This window comes from Echiichthys vipera (assembly GCF_963691815.1).
Source record: "Echiichthys vipera genome assembly, chromosome: 7".
Classification (NCBI taxonomy): Eukaryota; Metazoa; Chordata; class Actinopteri; order Perciformes; family Trachinidae; genus Echiichthys; species Echiichthys vipera.
The window spans coordinates 28232434-28249257 of record NC_139832.1 but is presented as its reverse complement, the minus strand read 5'-3'; the positions used below and the strand labels follow the sequence as shown (position 1 = coordinate 28249257).

General features: G+C 42.8%; 1 protein-coding gene across 1 annotated transcript; it reads right to left on the bottom strand.

The window, feature by feature from the left end:
• Window positions 1–528: 528 nt before the first annotated feature.
• uba2 (ubiquitin-like modifier activating enzyme 2) lies at window positions 529–15199 on the bottom strand (the record flags this gene model as incomplete). The annotated part of the gene is made up of 17 exons (XM_083916013.1): window positions 529–2273; window positions 3632–3774; window positions 4031–4136; window positions 5365–5461; window positions 5739–5894; window positions 8031–8143; window positions 8278–8371; window positions 8566–8717; window positions 9240–9339; window positions 9833–9954; window positions 10090–10157; window positions 10316–10437; window positions 10575–10675; window positions 10779–10843; window positions 11813–11883; window positions 13190–13273; window positions 15059–15199. The coding sequence occupies 17 exons, from the start codon at window positions 15197–15199 to the stop codon at window positions 2053–2055; spliced, it is 1956 nt and encodes a 651-aa protein (XP_083772139.1). The 3' UTR covers window positions 529–2052.
• Between the last annotated feature and the right edge of the window lie 1625 nt (window positions 15200–16824).

Genomic DNA, 16824 nt, shown 5'->3' with positions numbered 1-16824 from the left:
AAGCTAGAAGTTCTGCTCGTGTCTATTAACTCTTCATGCTGATGCAGCAATTTCAAAAATATCTCTGTTTCATTATATTCATCTCGTTTCCATCTTCATCCTGAACTTTCATCTGATCAAGAATAAGCTTGTTTATAATAGAGTACTGATGTGTGTTTTTGTGTGTGTGCGTGTGTGTGTGTCATGGTTACTCTTCTCAAGAATGTCCCTCTGTACAGAGGTGACCACATGACTGTGAGACTTTAATCCCTGAACTGAGCACACACTATATTCAAAACACCAAGAAAACAGATAAATGTGTTGATAGCCTCTAACAGATGAGTTTACCTTAGATCATGTCCTGAACCTTCACATAGTCACGATAGGCAGGCTCTCAAAATAATCAGACCAAGTCTAAAATTCCAAAACATGCAAATTATTGTATTTGTATGAAAATAATAAATGAAATTTGACATAAAAGACAAGGAACACAAGACGCCTCTGCATTTGTTGAGTTTATTGTCTTCACCAAATTGGTCCAAAGGCCTTTCAACAACACGTCAGATCACAATGAAATATGAAATTATTGACACGAGCTAGACTGGAGAAGACAGAAGGAGCTCAACTGCTACCCTTTGTGCAAGAGGCCCTTGTGTTGTTTTAGTGCAGGACTCCACTGCCATCAGATCAACCTGCAGTGTGAAAAGCAAGCAGGTTCTGTCCGTAACTAACTAAACAAAGTGTGACCTCTGTGCTGAAACACATCCGAGTCATTCTAATAAAAAGCAACTGTAACATCGTTAACATTGAACTACCACTAACCTGGATCTGAGCCACTTGTGCTTAGCCAGAGCCTCAAAGTGTAATTCCAGCTTAAAATCATCTCATGGTCTTTTTTTTCTGCGCTTATTTACATCAAATAAGCCATTGAATTTTTTTTGTGCAACAACTACTAATGAGAAGAGTTCCTACACATAAAACAAAGCACCAACAATGTAGTTAGTGAACCTGGAGTTTATTAAACCTGCTGGCCCCTGTACCAGCTCCTCTCATAGTAAAGTCCATTCAAGTGGATTAGCAAAATCAATCCCAAAGGAAGGAGCCCATTGGTGCTTTGTTTTCTGTGTAGGGACTCTTCTCATGCTGCTGCAGAGGTTTGCTGTTATTTTGAACAGTATTAGTGGTTAAAAAAGACGTTTTAATGCCTTCACCGTACTGCCCCGAGCTAATCACTGTTAGCCACTGTGCCGGATTTCTCCGTTAATAGTTCATACAAGGAAAAGAATGTCTCGATGGCTTATTTGATGTATGCAAGTGCCGAAAAAAACCACCGGATGATTTTGCACTGGAATTACACTTTTTTTCAGTCACTTTGATTCTCTAAGAGCTGGACGCCTAACCGTGGCGCTGTTATGGAGGGCATGGTTACAATGTTGCCACCAAAACATGTTAGTTCTAGAAAAGAGGTAGCAAACGAATAACCCCATGGCACAACGCAGCGGCCAAACTCTCCGTCAGTGCATCTGTGCTTTACCGACCAGGTCACAGACATCAACAGCACCTACAGACACGCTGGTTACCACAAGCTGCAGACTCCTGGGTCCGTCTGTTCGCATCCCTTCACAACAACTTAGATCAATACTACATCCCAAGAAAATGTTTTGGTTTTGAAAATCTGTTACCTGACCACGGAGCAAAAAACACACCCTGACTTGTGTGGCATGAGAAATACAGTACGCTTATATATATGTATATAAAAAACAAAAAAAATACAAAAAAAGCACTTTTTTTTACCATCAATTTTATAGGGACCAGAATCGAATAACAATAACAAAAGTTGGATGTAATTTCCAAAACGTTTTAAAATGTAGAATCTATTTACAGCATCATGTGAGAGCAGGAGTATGAAAGCACAAACACAGAGGTGAGGGGGAGGAAGTGACGACGGACCAACCAGGGCGCTAAACTGTTCTTCATAAAAGAGGTGTTTTATTTTAACCTACTGTCAGTCTCGAGTCAAAATGATAAGCGTTCAAAGAGTGCCCAGTCCTTCAGAGACCGGGGGAGGAGGGGTTAGTCCAGAGCTATGATGTCATCGTCATCCCCGTCGGTGGGAGTGGCTGCTGCTGCTGCGCTTGATTGGCCCGTCCGTGGGCGCTTGGTAGAGGTCTCGCCGGTTTCTGCGTCCGAGTGCTTCCTCTTGGTGCTGCTGGTCGCTGCTGCAGAGCTGGACGCCTCCACCACCTCCTCATCATCAGAGTCGACGATCATGAGGTCATCTTCTTCTGCTGGAGCTGAAAGGTGGCAGACGACAGCGTTCACAGATGAAAGAGAAAACAAACAAAGGCTCGAATTTCAATCAGTCGGTTATGTTAAAAATAATATTTGTTAATGGTCAGTTTAGATCAAGAAATCACATCCAGGTGAAACCTGAAAGTAAAGAGAGACGAATTCCCGTTGTGAGCTATGATTGTGTTGTTGTGGATCTATTCTCTAAGGGCGCACTCACACTGTCCTTCCGCACCGGGCCGAAACCGTTTTTTCAGCTAAAGCCTAGTGCGTTTGAGCAGTGTGAGTGCACCCGCTCCGCGCATAACTGCGGACAGCGGGCTGTCCATGGCCCGCCTGAGAGAGGTGGGCTTTTGTAGAGCCCGTTTGCACATGTACGAGCACGAGCGCGCGCACGAGCACAAGGACTAGGCCTACGAAGGTTTTGTCGAATTTACAAGTACAAGTACCCTAAAGCACGGGGCGTGGTGCGGAAGGACAGTGTGAGTGCGCCCTTAAAGATAACTTAAGTGATGTCAGTGGGTGCAGCAAATATCCAATGACAGATGCAGTACAGGCCAACATGCACCACCTACTGGCAAGGAAGGTTTTAACTGCAGCATTTTAGAACTGTGCACCAACAGGTGAGGCAACTGGATCACCTGCGTTTCTTAGTTTGAGACAGAGACAAAGCAAAGATGTCTGGCTATAAGGTGCTGCGTTGACAAATCAAATAGATGCAAGAGCTCATTCCTGGTGGATTAGCTTGTAACATGAACGCTACGTTTCTACTGTTTACCTCACAACTGTCTAAATGAACCTTTTTCTGCAGAAGAACTTGAAAATAAATCAAATAATGAGTTTTTAAATATTTCAGCTTCAAACTGCATTGATTTAATCAAATGTTAGGATTAATACTCTAAACTGTTTCAAATAGTTCAAGGTTCATTTAAATGCATCCTAATTCATTTTAAATCTTACAAACAAATCTAGTAAAACAGCTCGCCATTTATGAGAAATGTTCCACTCTGTATTCAATCACAGAAACAGTTGTTATCGGAACCTAAACTGCCGTCCACTCGCTCTTTAAGATAGCGCATCTCGGAACACTGCCGTGATTTACTAACACAAACTGAAAAATACACAGAAGTATGCATGTTAACAATAATGAAACAAATTAACTTCATGAGGTTCGCATCTTATTAACTCACACGGATGACGAGGGAGGAGATAATGGTCTCTGCTGACTTTAAATATAATAAATAATACTAATAATACAAAACAGCACATACATTCCTGTTCAGTGTTTTTAATGAACAGACTGGGACACACAAAATCAGCAGCGCTGCGATGTGAACCAAGAATAAGAGAGATGGATGCTGACCTTTCGAAGAGGTGGATGGCTGGGCGGAGTCCTTGTTGCCGTTGGTGATGCTGTTAACTTCTTCCTGGTTAGTCTGAGGGGGCGGAGCTTTGTCTGGGGCCTCACCTACCACCTCAAACTCCACATCCCGCTCTAGGTCCTCACTGCCTCAATGAAGACACAAGGGGGGGCAGACAGAGACAGATACAGACAGACCGAGAGAAAGCCAGAGACAGACACAGACAGAGAGAGAGAGACAGACGGACACAGACAGAGAGAGAGAGAGAGAGAGAGAGAGAGAGAGAGACGAAGAGAGAGACATTTGTTCAGTTGTGAGTAATCATGAAAATGTGAGACATCAAACAAGAGTACACTGAACTGTGCACCATGTATTTGGTTCATATGCACGGAGGTACATACGTGTGCAGGACATTAACAAGGAGCGTGTAGTCTTGGAGGAAGTCATCAACTTGGAGACGGCTGCCGTTACGGATCGCAAAATCAGAAAGAAATTTGCCGTTGTTGGCTGTGGAGGGACACACAGGATGAGAGTTAGAGACCTTTTCAAAGATGTAAAAATAAAATTCTAAATCTGTCTTATGTAAATGGAATGAGCTGACAGGAAGTTCACAAGGACCAAGGCCGTTGCCTAACAATGGAATTCCGTTGAAAAAGTCAATACATAAACACACACCGTATAACAATTAAGTGCCTGTTGTACGACACGGTGCTACATCCATTCATTGTCCCCACAATGAAATATTTATATATAAATTCCCTAACACCTACTTGTACTCACCAAACGCCAAATGTTGGGTTACATTTGTTTAATGACTAAACAAGATTTTGGACACTAAAATTCTTTTTTTTTTGTGCCAGTAATCAAGCCTTTTATTCAGTAGGACAGACAGGAAATGGGGTGAGAGAGAGAGGGGGAGACATGCAGCAAAGGGTTGGAGTTGAACCCGCGACAGCTGCCTCAAGGACCTGCAGCCTCTTTACATGGGGCGGCATCTCTAACCACTCAGCCACTGGCTGCCCCCACACTGGAATTCTTTAACAAATCGTTGCGTCACTAGATGCGCTGGAGATATGTGTGACGAAAATGGGCGCACCCAGCGTCATGTAAGCTAATGGAGCAGTAACGTTACACCGGGCACACAGGAGGTCAAAGGTTTTACTGATGGTGATGTTAATTTCATAAAATAAATTGTTAAAATTTCGATGGTGTTAAAGTGTGGTTTTGTTAACAATGGTTGTGTGTCCTGACTGCGAGCTGTAATAGCCTACGGCTCCTTTATTTCATGAGCGAATAACAGCAGTAAGCTCACAAGGAACCAGTCAGCTCGTGGGGAACATTGCATTCCATTCCATTGCATAGTGGTATATGGGAGTACAATGTAGTGTACATCGTATGTGTCAATGCACAATCTGAGGTGCGCATGTGCAGAAGATTGGCCATCTTAGAAAACTAGCAACAGCTGCGCCACTTGGACAAACCAGTCTGCACGATCTGAGGTGGACAAGAAACGACACGCAAATATGCTATGACAAAATGTTCCAAACCTGCTCATATCCAACTCTTCAATTACACATCCCTGCAAAAGAGATGCTATTCACTAAATGCCCTTTTAATCTCCTGTCCAGCCTGAATGTGTTTTAGCTAAGAACTATTTGACAAATGCTACCAAAGCGTCCTCTCACAGAATAACTGCGCGTGGTGCATTACTTTCCATTCATCCCTTCCCCCTTACCTTCCGTCTCTCCTTCCTCTGAGGAGATGAGGATGGTCCCTTTTCCATCCTCTATCTGCACATCTGGAGCCACCATGCCAAACCTCTCCTTCAGGATCTAAGCCAAACATACAAAACATCCAGTCAACGAGTAAATTAGGCAATAATAAACATCCTAGGCCCACATGACACAATCTGAGTCCATTGCAATGTTTATAACAGCAATAACCTCCTCCCACTGATTATGTACTGTGTTCATATGGGGCATGGAATGGAACGGTGCGCCATTGGGACCATTAATACTTTGAGTGACTCAAGATGTTCAAAATCAGAGCAATGGTTTTCTAGATGTTTGAGAATGAAAGACAGGTTGGTGTATGTGCTTATCATATTACCCTGTCCTGCAGACAGAGGACCGTGGTTTTGAGGACGTTGACTTTCACTGTGACTTCGGGTTTGTTAGCGCAGACGTAGCAGTTGGTGCTGGGCGGATCCAGGATACATGGGATCAGCAGCTTCTTCCTCAGGTTGGGACATTTGTTCAGGAAGATCTGGAGACAAGAGGCAAACAAATACTAACATGTAATGTGGAAAAACAACAGCGCTGACGAAGGATTGTACTCTGAACTAGGGCTGCAGCTATCAAATCTTTTTGTAGTAGAGTATTCTACCGATTATTCCGTTGATTAATCGGATAAAAAAAATGTAAATATAATTTTGTGTAAAAAATATATTATAGTTTGCGTTATTTTGAGAAAAAAAATGTCTGGGGTAGTTCTATTTAGTGTGGTAATCTAACAGGGGTGGGGTTGAGTGTGTTTGTGTGAGTGTACAATGTGCGTGAGGGGGGGGGGGGAGACAAGATACAGTATGTGTGTTGAAGGCAATACACTCCAATTTACCATGAATAAGTTTAATGTTTAAACCTTTCAAGGTGGTGCATAAAAATCTACCTGACCCACTTGTTTACTCAAACAGGTTTCAAAGATAAATAGGTTTATTTAGAAAATGAATGAGAGATAAATATTATGAGGAAGAGCGACGCACTCTCTTCCTGTTTACCGTAACAACAAGCAACGAACAAAACTCCACTGACACATTTACTCAAACAAAACTATAAAGACTGATCAGGAAGCCACGTTATGTTTAACATTGTAATGAAAAACTAAGCAAGGAGGCATTCATGAGGACAGCTAACGTTACGCATTCTCTTCATGTTTCTCTGTAACTATGGCAACCACCCTCCTTAAACCGGATCAGCTTGGTGAAGTGACGTTAACGGTCTGCTTTGTGCTCAGACGCTGAATCATCGATGTCGTGCTGTTGTGGTAGAACAGTTCTAGTTAACAGTGGACATATTGCACCATTTTGGCTTCTTTTTTAAGTGTGAAATGATCCCAAACTTATTCTCCACCTTTTCCGGATTAGTGGTGTGCATTCGCAAAAAAGGTCCGTGTGGAACAATGATCCCCGTGCGAGATAGGAATTAAATGAATCATCGAGGCAGAGACTTTGCCTCGAGGCATTTTTGTAATCGAGTAACTTGAGTTCCCTTTTTTTTTTTTTTTAGAGTGTGTGTACACATAGCCTTTTTTCTGACAAAGGTGCTGGCAGGGCGCTGGGGAACGCTTCATCCCAGCACCTCGAAGCGCTGCCTGTGGGTTTGGTTTCTATGACAACGACATTATTGGTGGCTACACAGCTAACAACAAGCTTCAATGGTGGTAAAAAGGTGCTGAAATCACAACACATTTAAAACTATTCCCAGCAACAATCAGTGTCCACCTTCTCCTACATATGGCCTTTTCTGTCTTTGTTGGGATAGTTTTCTGAACAAGAGCGCCCGTGATGATACCAGGGCTTTTCTAAAAGTTCAGAGACTTTCAACTAAAGGCGCTAGGAACGGCCAAACAAAAAAAAGGTGGAACACTCAGGGAAAAAAGACACCTGGGCCAGCGTTTTCTCAGTCATTAGAGATCCTTTTCTAAAACACTGACTTTGGAATACATGTTTGCACTGTGGATCGTGTCCCCATCAACTTCATGGAGGAAGAAATGATTACAGTAAGCAAAACTTGTTTAATAGTTCATACGGGCTCTTGACTAGTGTTATAAGGCAGAGTTGAAAACCTTTTCCTCTAACATTTAAATGATACTCATGTTATCATGTTAAGCTCCTGAAGAACTGAAAAAGCAAAGCAAGGTAATGACTTTGGAATCCAAATTTAACCAGGATTTTAAAGCCAACTGGAAAAGTAAAAGTAAAGTCGTTTAGTGTATGGACTTGTACTTATGGTAAATGGACTTGTACTTATATAGCGCCTTTCTAGTCTTGACTGACTACTCAAGGCGCTTTCACAGTGTTTGTCACATTCACCCATTCACACAGACATTCACACTGATGGCAGTGGACATCTACATACCATCTATTCTAATCTAACCATGCACACCACATTTACACAATTATGCGCAGCACAGGGAGCAACTCAGGGTTCAGTGTCTTGCCAAAGGACACTTCGACATGTGGACCTGGGGAGGTGGGGATCGAACCACCAATCTCTCGAATGGAGGACGAGCCACTCTGACACTGAGCCACAGTCGCCCACAAGTACACAGTAAAAAACGTAAAGCATGGATGTATATCCAGGTCATGACAACTGTCTGAACTATCCAGTCATAGGTACGAACCGTGCGACAGGATTCCAGTTCCCCAGACAGGATCTTCAAACCCTCCAGCACAATGAGGCCGGCGATGACAGCGTTGGTTGTGGCAATAGCTGGGATGATGTTACCCGCCATGGCTGGAATAAACAAACCAACAATAGATCAATTTAAACTTTTATTTGGGACATTTATCTGAATGTGCACAACAAGTGTTTCATGGAATTAAGTGTAACCAATTTCCTGTTGAATAGATGTGAGACGACCAACTTACACTTTACATCAAAGCGACTCTTCATGTTCATGCTAAAGATGTGCATGCGTAGGTTGGCTGCTGCAGTAACAAAGTCCATGGCTGGAGCGTCGTCCTGACAACAACAAGAGGTGGTGAAAGCCATTTAAAAACAGTGCACCATGCATATATATCTGTGCATCACTAACATTTCTCTATGGATATCTACTTTCTAGAAAGAAACCTGAAATGGTCAATAACTCAGAGTTGAAAGTTTGTCGGTTTTTCAGCGAGTGTGAAACCATTTATCAGTCTGTGTTTGTGTGTTACCTTGTCCCACACCAGCTCGGCTCCTTCTCCCTTCTCCTGCAGCTGTGAGCGCAGAGTCTCCACGCTGTGCTGAAACAGCTGGCAGAGACCCCAAACACTCAGAACCTGCTGGTCCTTCAAACCTGAAGTTGCAGTCTCCTCCTGAGGACATGCTGCGACACACAAACAAGTATGAATGACCATAAAGACAAACATATATATATACATTTTGGATTCCAAAAAAAAATCCAAAATGTATCCAAGCACTTGCTAAAATATGTTCTATTACACTTGACTGTAGTCATTGTGCTTGCAACAGAGCTTGTTTTCTGGTGTCCCATCCTAGCAAAGTTAACATCGCTGAATTGATTCTGAAAGAAGCATCTTTCTCACGTCTCCACTCCCATGGAATGTTGTACTCATTGTTTTTATGACTATCATCTTTAAGATGTGCTTCTATTCTGTTTTGTGAGGACTACGTCTTCAGCTCTCCCTAAAGGTAAATTAGAGACATTTTTGGTTATTGTAACATAAAACAGTCCCACCTAATATTTGCCTTTCCATGTCTATTCAAGTTAATGCTCATCAGAGGTAGTTGCTGGAGCCGTTTTTGGCAGAACAGAGAGGTTTCAAGGTGGGATGAGCGAGCAGCAAACAGAGACTCCCCCCACACTCCATTTAGCTAAGAGACATACCACTTTTCTCTAGCTGCTGCCAGTCCAGAGGTGTAGGAGCTTTTCTCTTCTTCCACAGCTTGTCCATGGTCAGCAGGTACATGATGTCATCTTTGAAAAGCTGGGAAGAGGAGCCAATCAGAACCAAGATTATTACTGTACGGTAGCGACCTTTGATTCTCTTATAACAACACAAATACGACCACAGACTCAAGACTAGAAGGCTGAAAATATTTTGGAGTGCTGCCACAGCCTTCCACCATGTTTTCATTGATGGTAACAAACCAAGTTACTGTGCCTGCGTCTGGGAGACTGTTGTCAACTTTGGTTGATTCTGGACAGTGTTTACCTTGAATCTTTCAGAAGGGGGGTCATAAAATATGAACATCGTTATTTAAAAACGATATCATCGTCCATTGCGATGTTGCACTGTGGACATCTTCATATGCCAATGCAATAGACATCACTCACCCATATACTTCAGTAACATAATAAAAATGTACTGTTCTATGCATTTGTGATTTTTCCAGAACATTTGAGTGCTCCATGCACTTACAGGGTCTGCATATGACTTTCTGGAACAGTCATATGTGTTTGATTTGTCTGACTTGTACCTTGTTGAAGAGTTTGACAGAGTCGTATCCGGTGGAGCGGGCCCATTCCTTGGTGGAGACTCGCTTAATGTCCCCGTCCTTTTCCGATGCTGTGGCGCGAGCTGCTGTGTCTTCGGGATTCCCTGTTTACATCACACACACACACACACACACACACACGAACAATTTAGGGTGCTTGTGTAGTTCCAGCTGTACAACCATCCATTCTGTTTCGTGAACAAACAAATCAGCAGCTACAAACTGCTGCTCTTACTCACAGGAAGCCTCTGGGTCCGCTGTGTCGGGTGACACCTCCTGATCTGCATCCTCTTCTCCAAATAGCTGACTAAGGTGACAAACAATCAATGCAAGGTGACCATTAGAAGACAGCATAGTGGGCTCTATTGTACAGGGACAGTGTAGTTACTGTGCAGTGTGTCTATGTTTGAACTGTATTCAACTTTAATGAAGCCCAAACCTAGTTATGATTAGAATGACCCTTACTTGAAGAGATACTTGGCCCAGACGATGCAGTGAATGGGCTCAGACGGTGTGTTTCTGATGGTGCATCCTGGGAAAGTCTTCTGGGTGGGCTTGGGTTGGCACTCGTAGCACTCTGTCATTCCCTGCGGCGCGAGGAGAGAGGGGTCAGGAAGAAATGAAAGAAGCAGACGGTTTAGTTGCTGCCCATCAACGTCTTACTGGATAGGAACTGTATTCAATGGATGTTAGAACAAGTGGCATTGTGGTGTGCCCTCTCTACCTTCTTGATGACTGTGACTTGCCCCAGGTATCCAGCGGTGCCACTCTCTATCAGAGGGATGTCTGCTGCCAAACACATCCTGTTCACGTGGTTACGGGCCGCTACGGAGACAGAAAGGGTTTTCATTTTCTCATCGTGAATGTGCTGGCCGTTAGGAGTAATAGAAAATGTGTCTAAAAAAGAGATGAGGCCACATGAGAATACCTCTGTTATCAAGAGCATTCATCACCAGCATGAACTTTCTGAAGAACTCCACGTTGTAGTCGGGGCTGTTAGGGGGACGAGACAACCATCAACCAAGCATCATCAAATAGCATTTTATTCCTTTATTTGCCTGACCCTGCTGACAAAGTCTGCATATCAGTCTGATACAACTCTTAAATGAATGAATGGTACAAATGTCTCGTTACACCCCCGCTATTCAGTCACGGTACAGCCACTTCTGTTCAGGTAGAGAGGTGGGCCGCGGTCCCATAGCTTTAATATGGCAAACGTACAGTCTAGTTTTGCGATGCGGAACTTAAAACTTGATGTCTGAGTTCCCCCCGGGCCGCTTAACCTTCGGCTCGGCTCGCATGTGCGCAGCAGAAGCCAGCGAGTGAGAGTAGCAGAGCAGGCGCCGCGGGGCAGGCATAGCCGTAACATAGGACGCCCCACACCCCCGTGAGTGCGGCTGTGTGGATCGATGGCTAGCGAACAGAGCGCCCAACGACAACATGAAACTGGAGCAGACTTCCCCCTGTCTTTCAAATCCCAAGTGTGGGATAACTTCTGAACATGCACACGCATTTAAAAAAGCACCGCCCAGGTGTTACTGTCACTGTTACTTTGGAAAAAAAACAAGCTGTGCAAACCCAGCTCTGTCACTATTTCAACAACCCCTACCTGGGAATCCAGAACTGACCAATGCCATAACCTAGGTTAATGCTGCAGTTGCAATTATTTTAGAACTATTTTCTTTATTGGAGAATTGCAGCATTATTTTTTTATATTTGTTATACATTTGATTTGTATGCTTCATACGGACAGCTAAAACTGTTTAACTGCTGCGTTCAATTGTTTACTAATTAAACTTATGTTGATTCTGACAAACAGGATTTTTCATTTTCCACCTTAACTATGAACCGTACCGTCCTGTACCGTCTGTGATTTCAAAACCGAGGTATGTAACAAACCGTGACTTAAGTGAGCCGTCACACCACGAATGAACAAAAGAGCAAGAAACCGAAATAACTCACTTCATGATGCTGTCATGGTAGGCAGTGATATTTGCAGTGGGACAGAACTGCAAAGCGCTCTCCTTGGCCACCTGAAAAACAACAGCAACAAATCAACCGACTGAGCCAGAACCGTACAGACAGCACACGCAAAATGATTTAGAAACAGTGTGGTGTTGGAGAAACCGGGCTCCAAATACCACGTGACTGATTTGTGCTGTGCATGTACTTCTCAACTCTACACGTTAACATAATGTAACTTGGTCCAGAAAATGTTGTGCAGGGCTGCCAACTTTCATGCACTGACCGACAAGTTTCTCGCGGCGCGTGAGAACGCTGGCAGCTGCACAGCGTGCTAACCTCACAGCCCAGCTCTGACAGTAACTTATAGATATCCTCGCTGTCTTGGCTCTTTACAGGTTTTCTAATAACTTATTTGAAGAGTTTGGTTTCTGAGAGAGACTGCGTTGTTGAAAAAGATGGGCTGTTCACAGGTGTGAGTGTGTGTGCGTGTGGAGAGGGAGTGAGAGCAGGGTACGGAGGGGCTGAGGGAATCAATGTGCAGAGAAAAGTACTAAAAAAGGAAGTAAGATTTTCCTCAATTTAAAAAGTAAACAGAATAGGAAGTCAATATAGAGTTCATAAACTGGTTTGCCTGCCATGATGTCACAGGAAACACTTCACTGTGCCCGTCTTCTAAAGCAGTGGTGTGGGAACTTGGGAGTGGGCCAGGCGTGCCTTGAAATAAGACCTACTTATAATGATTTCTATTGGAAATACTTGTCATAATACTTGTTCTAAATCGGTCTCTCAGTTTCTCTGCAGAGCATGTGCGATTCAGCGAGGCTAGTTACTTGATGGCAGAGGGCATTATTCTCTCAAATAGATTTATAAAAAAATAAAATGTATCACCAAATATACTTTGGGGATAGCCTGAGGATGCTTCTTCTACTGTATTTTACATTTATACCTTTATGGGAACATCCTGTTTTTGTTTTTTTCAATAACATCCTTGTAATGTGACCCAGTGACTTAAATTTAATATAAAAATCACTACACAGGAAACACAAACGGGGGATTTGAATCCTTTTTTTCCTTTTTTTTAATGAGAATTTGTGAATTATTTTTAAATACTGCAGCGCCACATTTAGTTTCATTCATATTCCCAAAGCGCACTCGAGGATTTTGGGTTCATAAGAATGTAGTTATTGAAATGTACCAACTTCAACTTCAGTCAGTAATATTTACTGCAATAAATAAAAAACAGTATTTGCTATAAAAAAAGCCAAACACTGAGACTGTATGCGTATTGCAGAGGGTTCAATGTAACACAGTCAGCTCAAATAAGAATAACAACGCTACAGGGACAGTCCCTGTTATTCCCTGGTGTGTACGTACCTGTGCTTTGGACTTGCCGACATGCTTCTTCTGGAAGAGGAACTGGCGGTTTAGGTTGCTGACATCAATAGTGTCCAAGTCAATCTGCCAAAATCAAAAGGGTTGTAATGTTAGTCATGAATGCATGTAACATGATACGACAGCCAACTGCAATCACCCTGTCACGCAGCCTTTGTCACAGATGTTTGTTTCTATTACAATTTGGTTAAAAAAAAGATCTGTCTGCAACCACAATGAGGACTAGGAACAATTCCACTACATGATGAAAGTATTGTCCATACATCAGGATCGCCCTCAGTTGCACCTGTGTTGATATGTCGTCCCTACTATTAAACCTCTAATAATAATACATTTTATTTGTATTGCACTTTACATTCAACAATCTCAAAGTGCTACAGAGCAGAATAGAAAATAAATAAATAGAAAAGTAAAAATGACTGTCAAAACAATTAACCGTACTGACTAGAGACTAAAGTTTGTCATTTTCATCTAGAGCTCTACAGACTGCCTCACTTCTCCTCTCTCATTTGTCTACAGTTAACAATCAAGTCCAAGAGAAAAGTCAACTCCTGCAGACCTTTTCACATCTGACCTTTTGTACAAAAAAAAGTACAAAATCAAACTATGTTGCCCTAGATATGTAGGTGTTATATTTGGCAGAATAAGGAGTGCCTTTTTACACCTCAAGAACATTGCCCGTCTCCACCCATCACTCGCTCCCCTCTTCGGTTCATCTGCCAAAAAATAAACCTCCTGCATCGACCAGCGCACCTTCAAATCACTCATCAAAACCCATCTTCAACCCCCAGTGACCCACTATTTCCTTTAATCTCTGCATCACTTCTTGTTTTTAAATATGCCTGCTTTTTAGCCGTTTTATCACATCACATCTTTTTACAGAAACTTACTTCTTAAATACAGCCTGCATGTTTTTAAATGTGCCTGCTTTTTAGCCGTTTTATCATTCTGCATCCTTTTACAGAAACTTACTTCTTAAATGCAGCCTGCATGTTTTTAAATGTGCCTGCTGTTTAGCCGTTTTATCATTCTGCATCCTTTTACAGAAACTTACTTCTTAAATGCAGCCTGCTTGTTTTTAATGTGATCACTTGTAGCCTGCTTGTTGTTGTTTGCACTTGTTTTGATGTACTGGTTTTTATTGCTTTATGTAAAGTATGAGTACCTAGAAAAGCGCTTTATAAATAAAATGTATTATTATTATTAATTTCATTTGTCCCTGACGGTTGTTGCCTGACTTAAGATGTGTTGTTGTTTAATGGAAATTCAGTTGTGCTTATTATTTGACTTCAAATGTTTCTCAGCTCCTTTTTAAAATAACAATAACATTTAATTAAGCCAGTTACGAGACGTCATTCATTTACAAAGGGAAGTATTCACTTTCAGGGCGCCCTTCAGTCACAGATGTGAAGCTTCAAACATCTGGAGGTTGACTGTCGAGAACACCAACACCACCCCGATAACAGGTGTCCAAGTTGTGCGCCACACAGCCCGACAACTACATACACGGGTGTCTCATTGTGTCTGAGCCAGCCCACCGTCGAGTAAACCGTCACATCTCACAGAAGTTCACTCGCTTACTCAGCGGCGTTAATGGCGCCAAACGCTCCAGCTACAAATGGTACGGCGGTGTTCCCGTTTTTACAGCGTCGTGCCCGGCTCTGTCAGATTAACTGTACACTCTGGGCAGGTATCAAGAAACCTCCGCGGACACTCGTATGCGTCACTTATTTGAATCCCAGGAATTAGCCGGAGCCCCGCACACCTCCAGGGGCAGTCTGTGCAGCACAAAGACCTAGCATGATAGCCGGCTAACAGACACACACACAAACAAACACAAGTGTGACGGACCACTTCGATGTTTTTGAAGCCGGTGAGGACGAGGTTCTTCAGTAGCTCGCAGCCGATCCCCCCCGCTCCCACCACCAGCAGCTTGCAGGTGGAAAGCGCGTCAGCCAGTTCTTTCCGAAGGGAACCCACCAGTTGGACCATGTTGACCGGCTAAAGACAAAATTAGAACCTGCAGCACCGAGAGGCTAGCTTCTTCTTCTTCTACTACTACACAGCCCAAGCCCCGCCTACTTCCGGGTTACTCGTTCTTCTTCTGTGTAGGCCATGACCGGCTGAGGCGCGTGCTTGTCGCATTAGCGCCCTCGGTTGGCACCTGCTTGCACATACATGTGATTGACATACCTCGAAGTTATTTCTCCGGGATGTCTCAAGATCCTGAGGAAATGATATTGAGTCAGAACATATTCAAAACATTCCCTTACAGTCTATAATGTTTCTCCAACACATAGTCAAAGACACTATGTTTAAAATACATATTTGTTCTTTCAATTTTTTTTTTTTAAAGATGATTTTTTTTGGCAGTTTGGCAAGTCTTTTATCTTAAAGGACAGACAGGAAATGGGTTGATAGAGAGGGGGGGGGGGGGGGGGGGCATGCAGCAAAGGGCCGCAGGTCGGAGTCGAACCCGCGGCTGCTGCCTCAACGACCTTCAGCCTCTTTACATAGGGCAACTGCTCTAACCCAGGGGTGGGCAATTCCAGTCCTGGAGGGCCACTGTCCTGCATGTTTTAGGTTTCTCCCTACCCTAACACACCTGAGTCTAACAATAATCAAACTGTGAAGAGCATCAGCAGCTTGATAACAAGCAAACCATTAGAATCAGGTGTGTTAGAGCAGGGAGAAACCTAAAACATGCAGGACAGTGGCCCTCCAGGACCGGAATTTGCCCACCCCTGATCTAATCACTCAGCCACCGGCCGCCCCTCGTTCAATTTTTGGTGGGATTTGTAAAACTCTATATTTCTGGAATCCTTTCAGACTGAAGAATCAGAAAATCTCTGTTTGACATTTCATTACTATGATACATTTGGCTCCTGGAAAAGGTGGACTATCACACTAAAAACACCAGAGGCTAATTTGCTGTCGTCTAATTAATTAAAGTAAATCTGAGGTAAAAATGTTTGAGGAAAATTTGTTATACGGCAATTTTTGGATAGTTGCAATGGTCCCAAATTCAAATCCACCGTATAACACTAAAATATGGTCCTCAGTTTCTCACAGTTTTCATTCATAAATGGACGCCTTGCTCTCAGGTGAGAAAATACTGGTGGATAGGGTAAAAAAAAAACGTACGGTTTTTAGAACCTTATTAAGAAAAATACTTCATAGTTCCTAATATGAAAGGAACATCTTATGATCGAAGGAAACCCCTTTATTTATTTTTTCCTCAATCAAGGACCTTTTCCATGGCAATAGTTCATATTTTTATGGGTCAACATGTTAAGGCTGCTGACAAAAGAATTGTTGACCCCCCCCCCCCCCTCCCCATCAAAGAGGCATGTGTTGTGTTGCTAAAATAACAACTAGTCTCAACTCTATACGGGTGGATGATCCTCTGAATCCATTTGACATGATCTCTTGCCGTCCAACAAGACAATTTAACTGCTGGAAATTGAATTCTTGGTAATCCTCGAGTATTTAAAAGGCGGCCATTTTGAAAATCCAAGATGGCTGCCATATTGACCTCGTAAAACTGTCAATTGAAATTTTTCTGATCTTCATACTCAAAGGTTTCCGAAAATATATAGACCTTTTATAAATAGGTA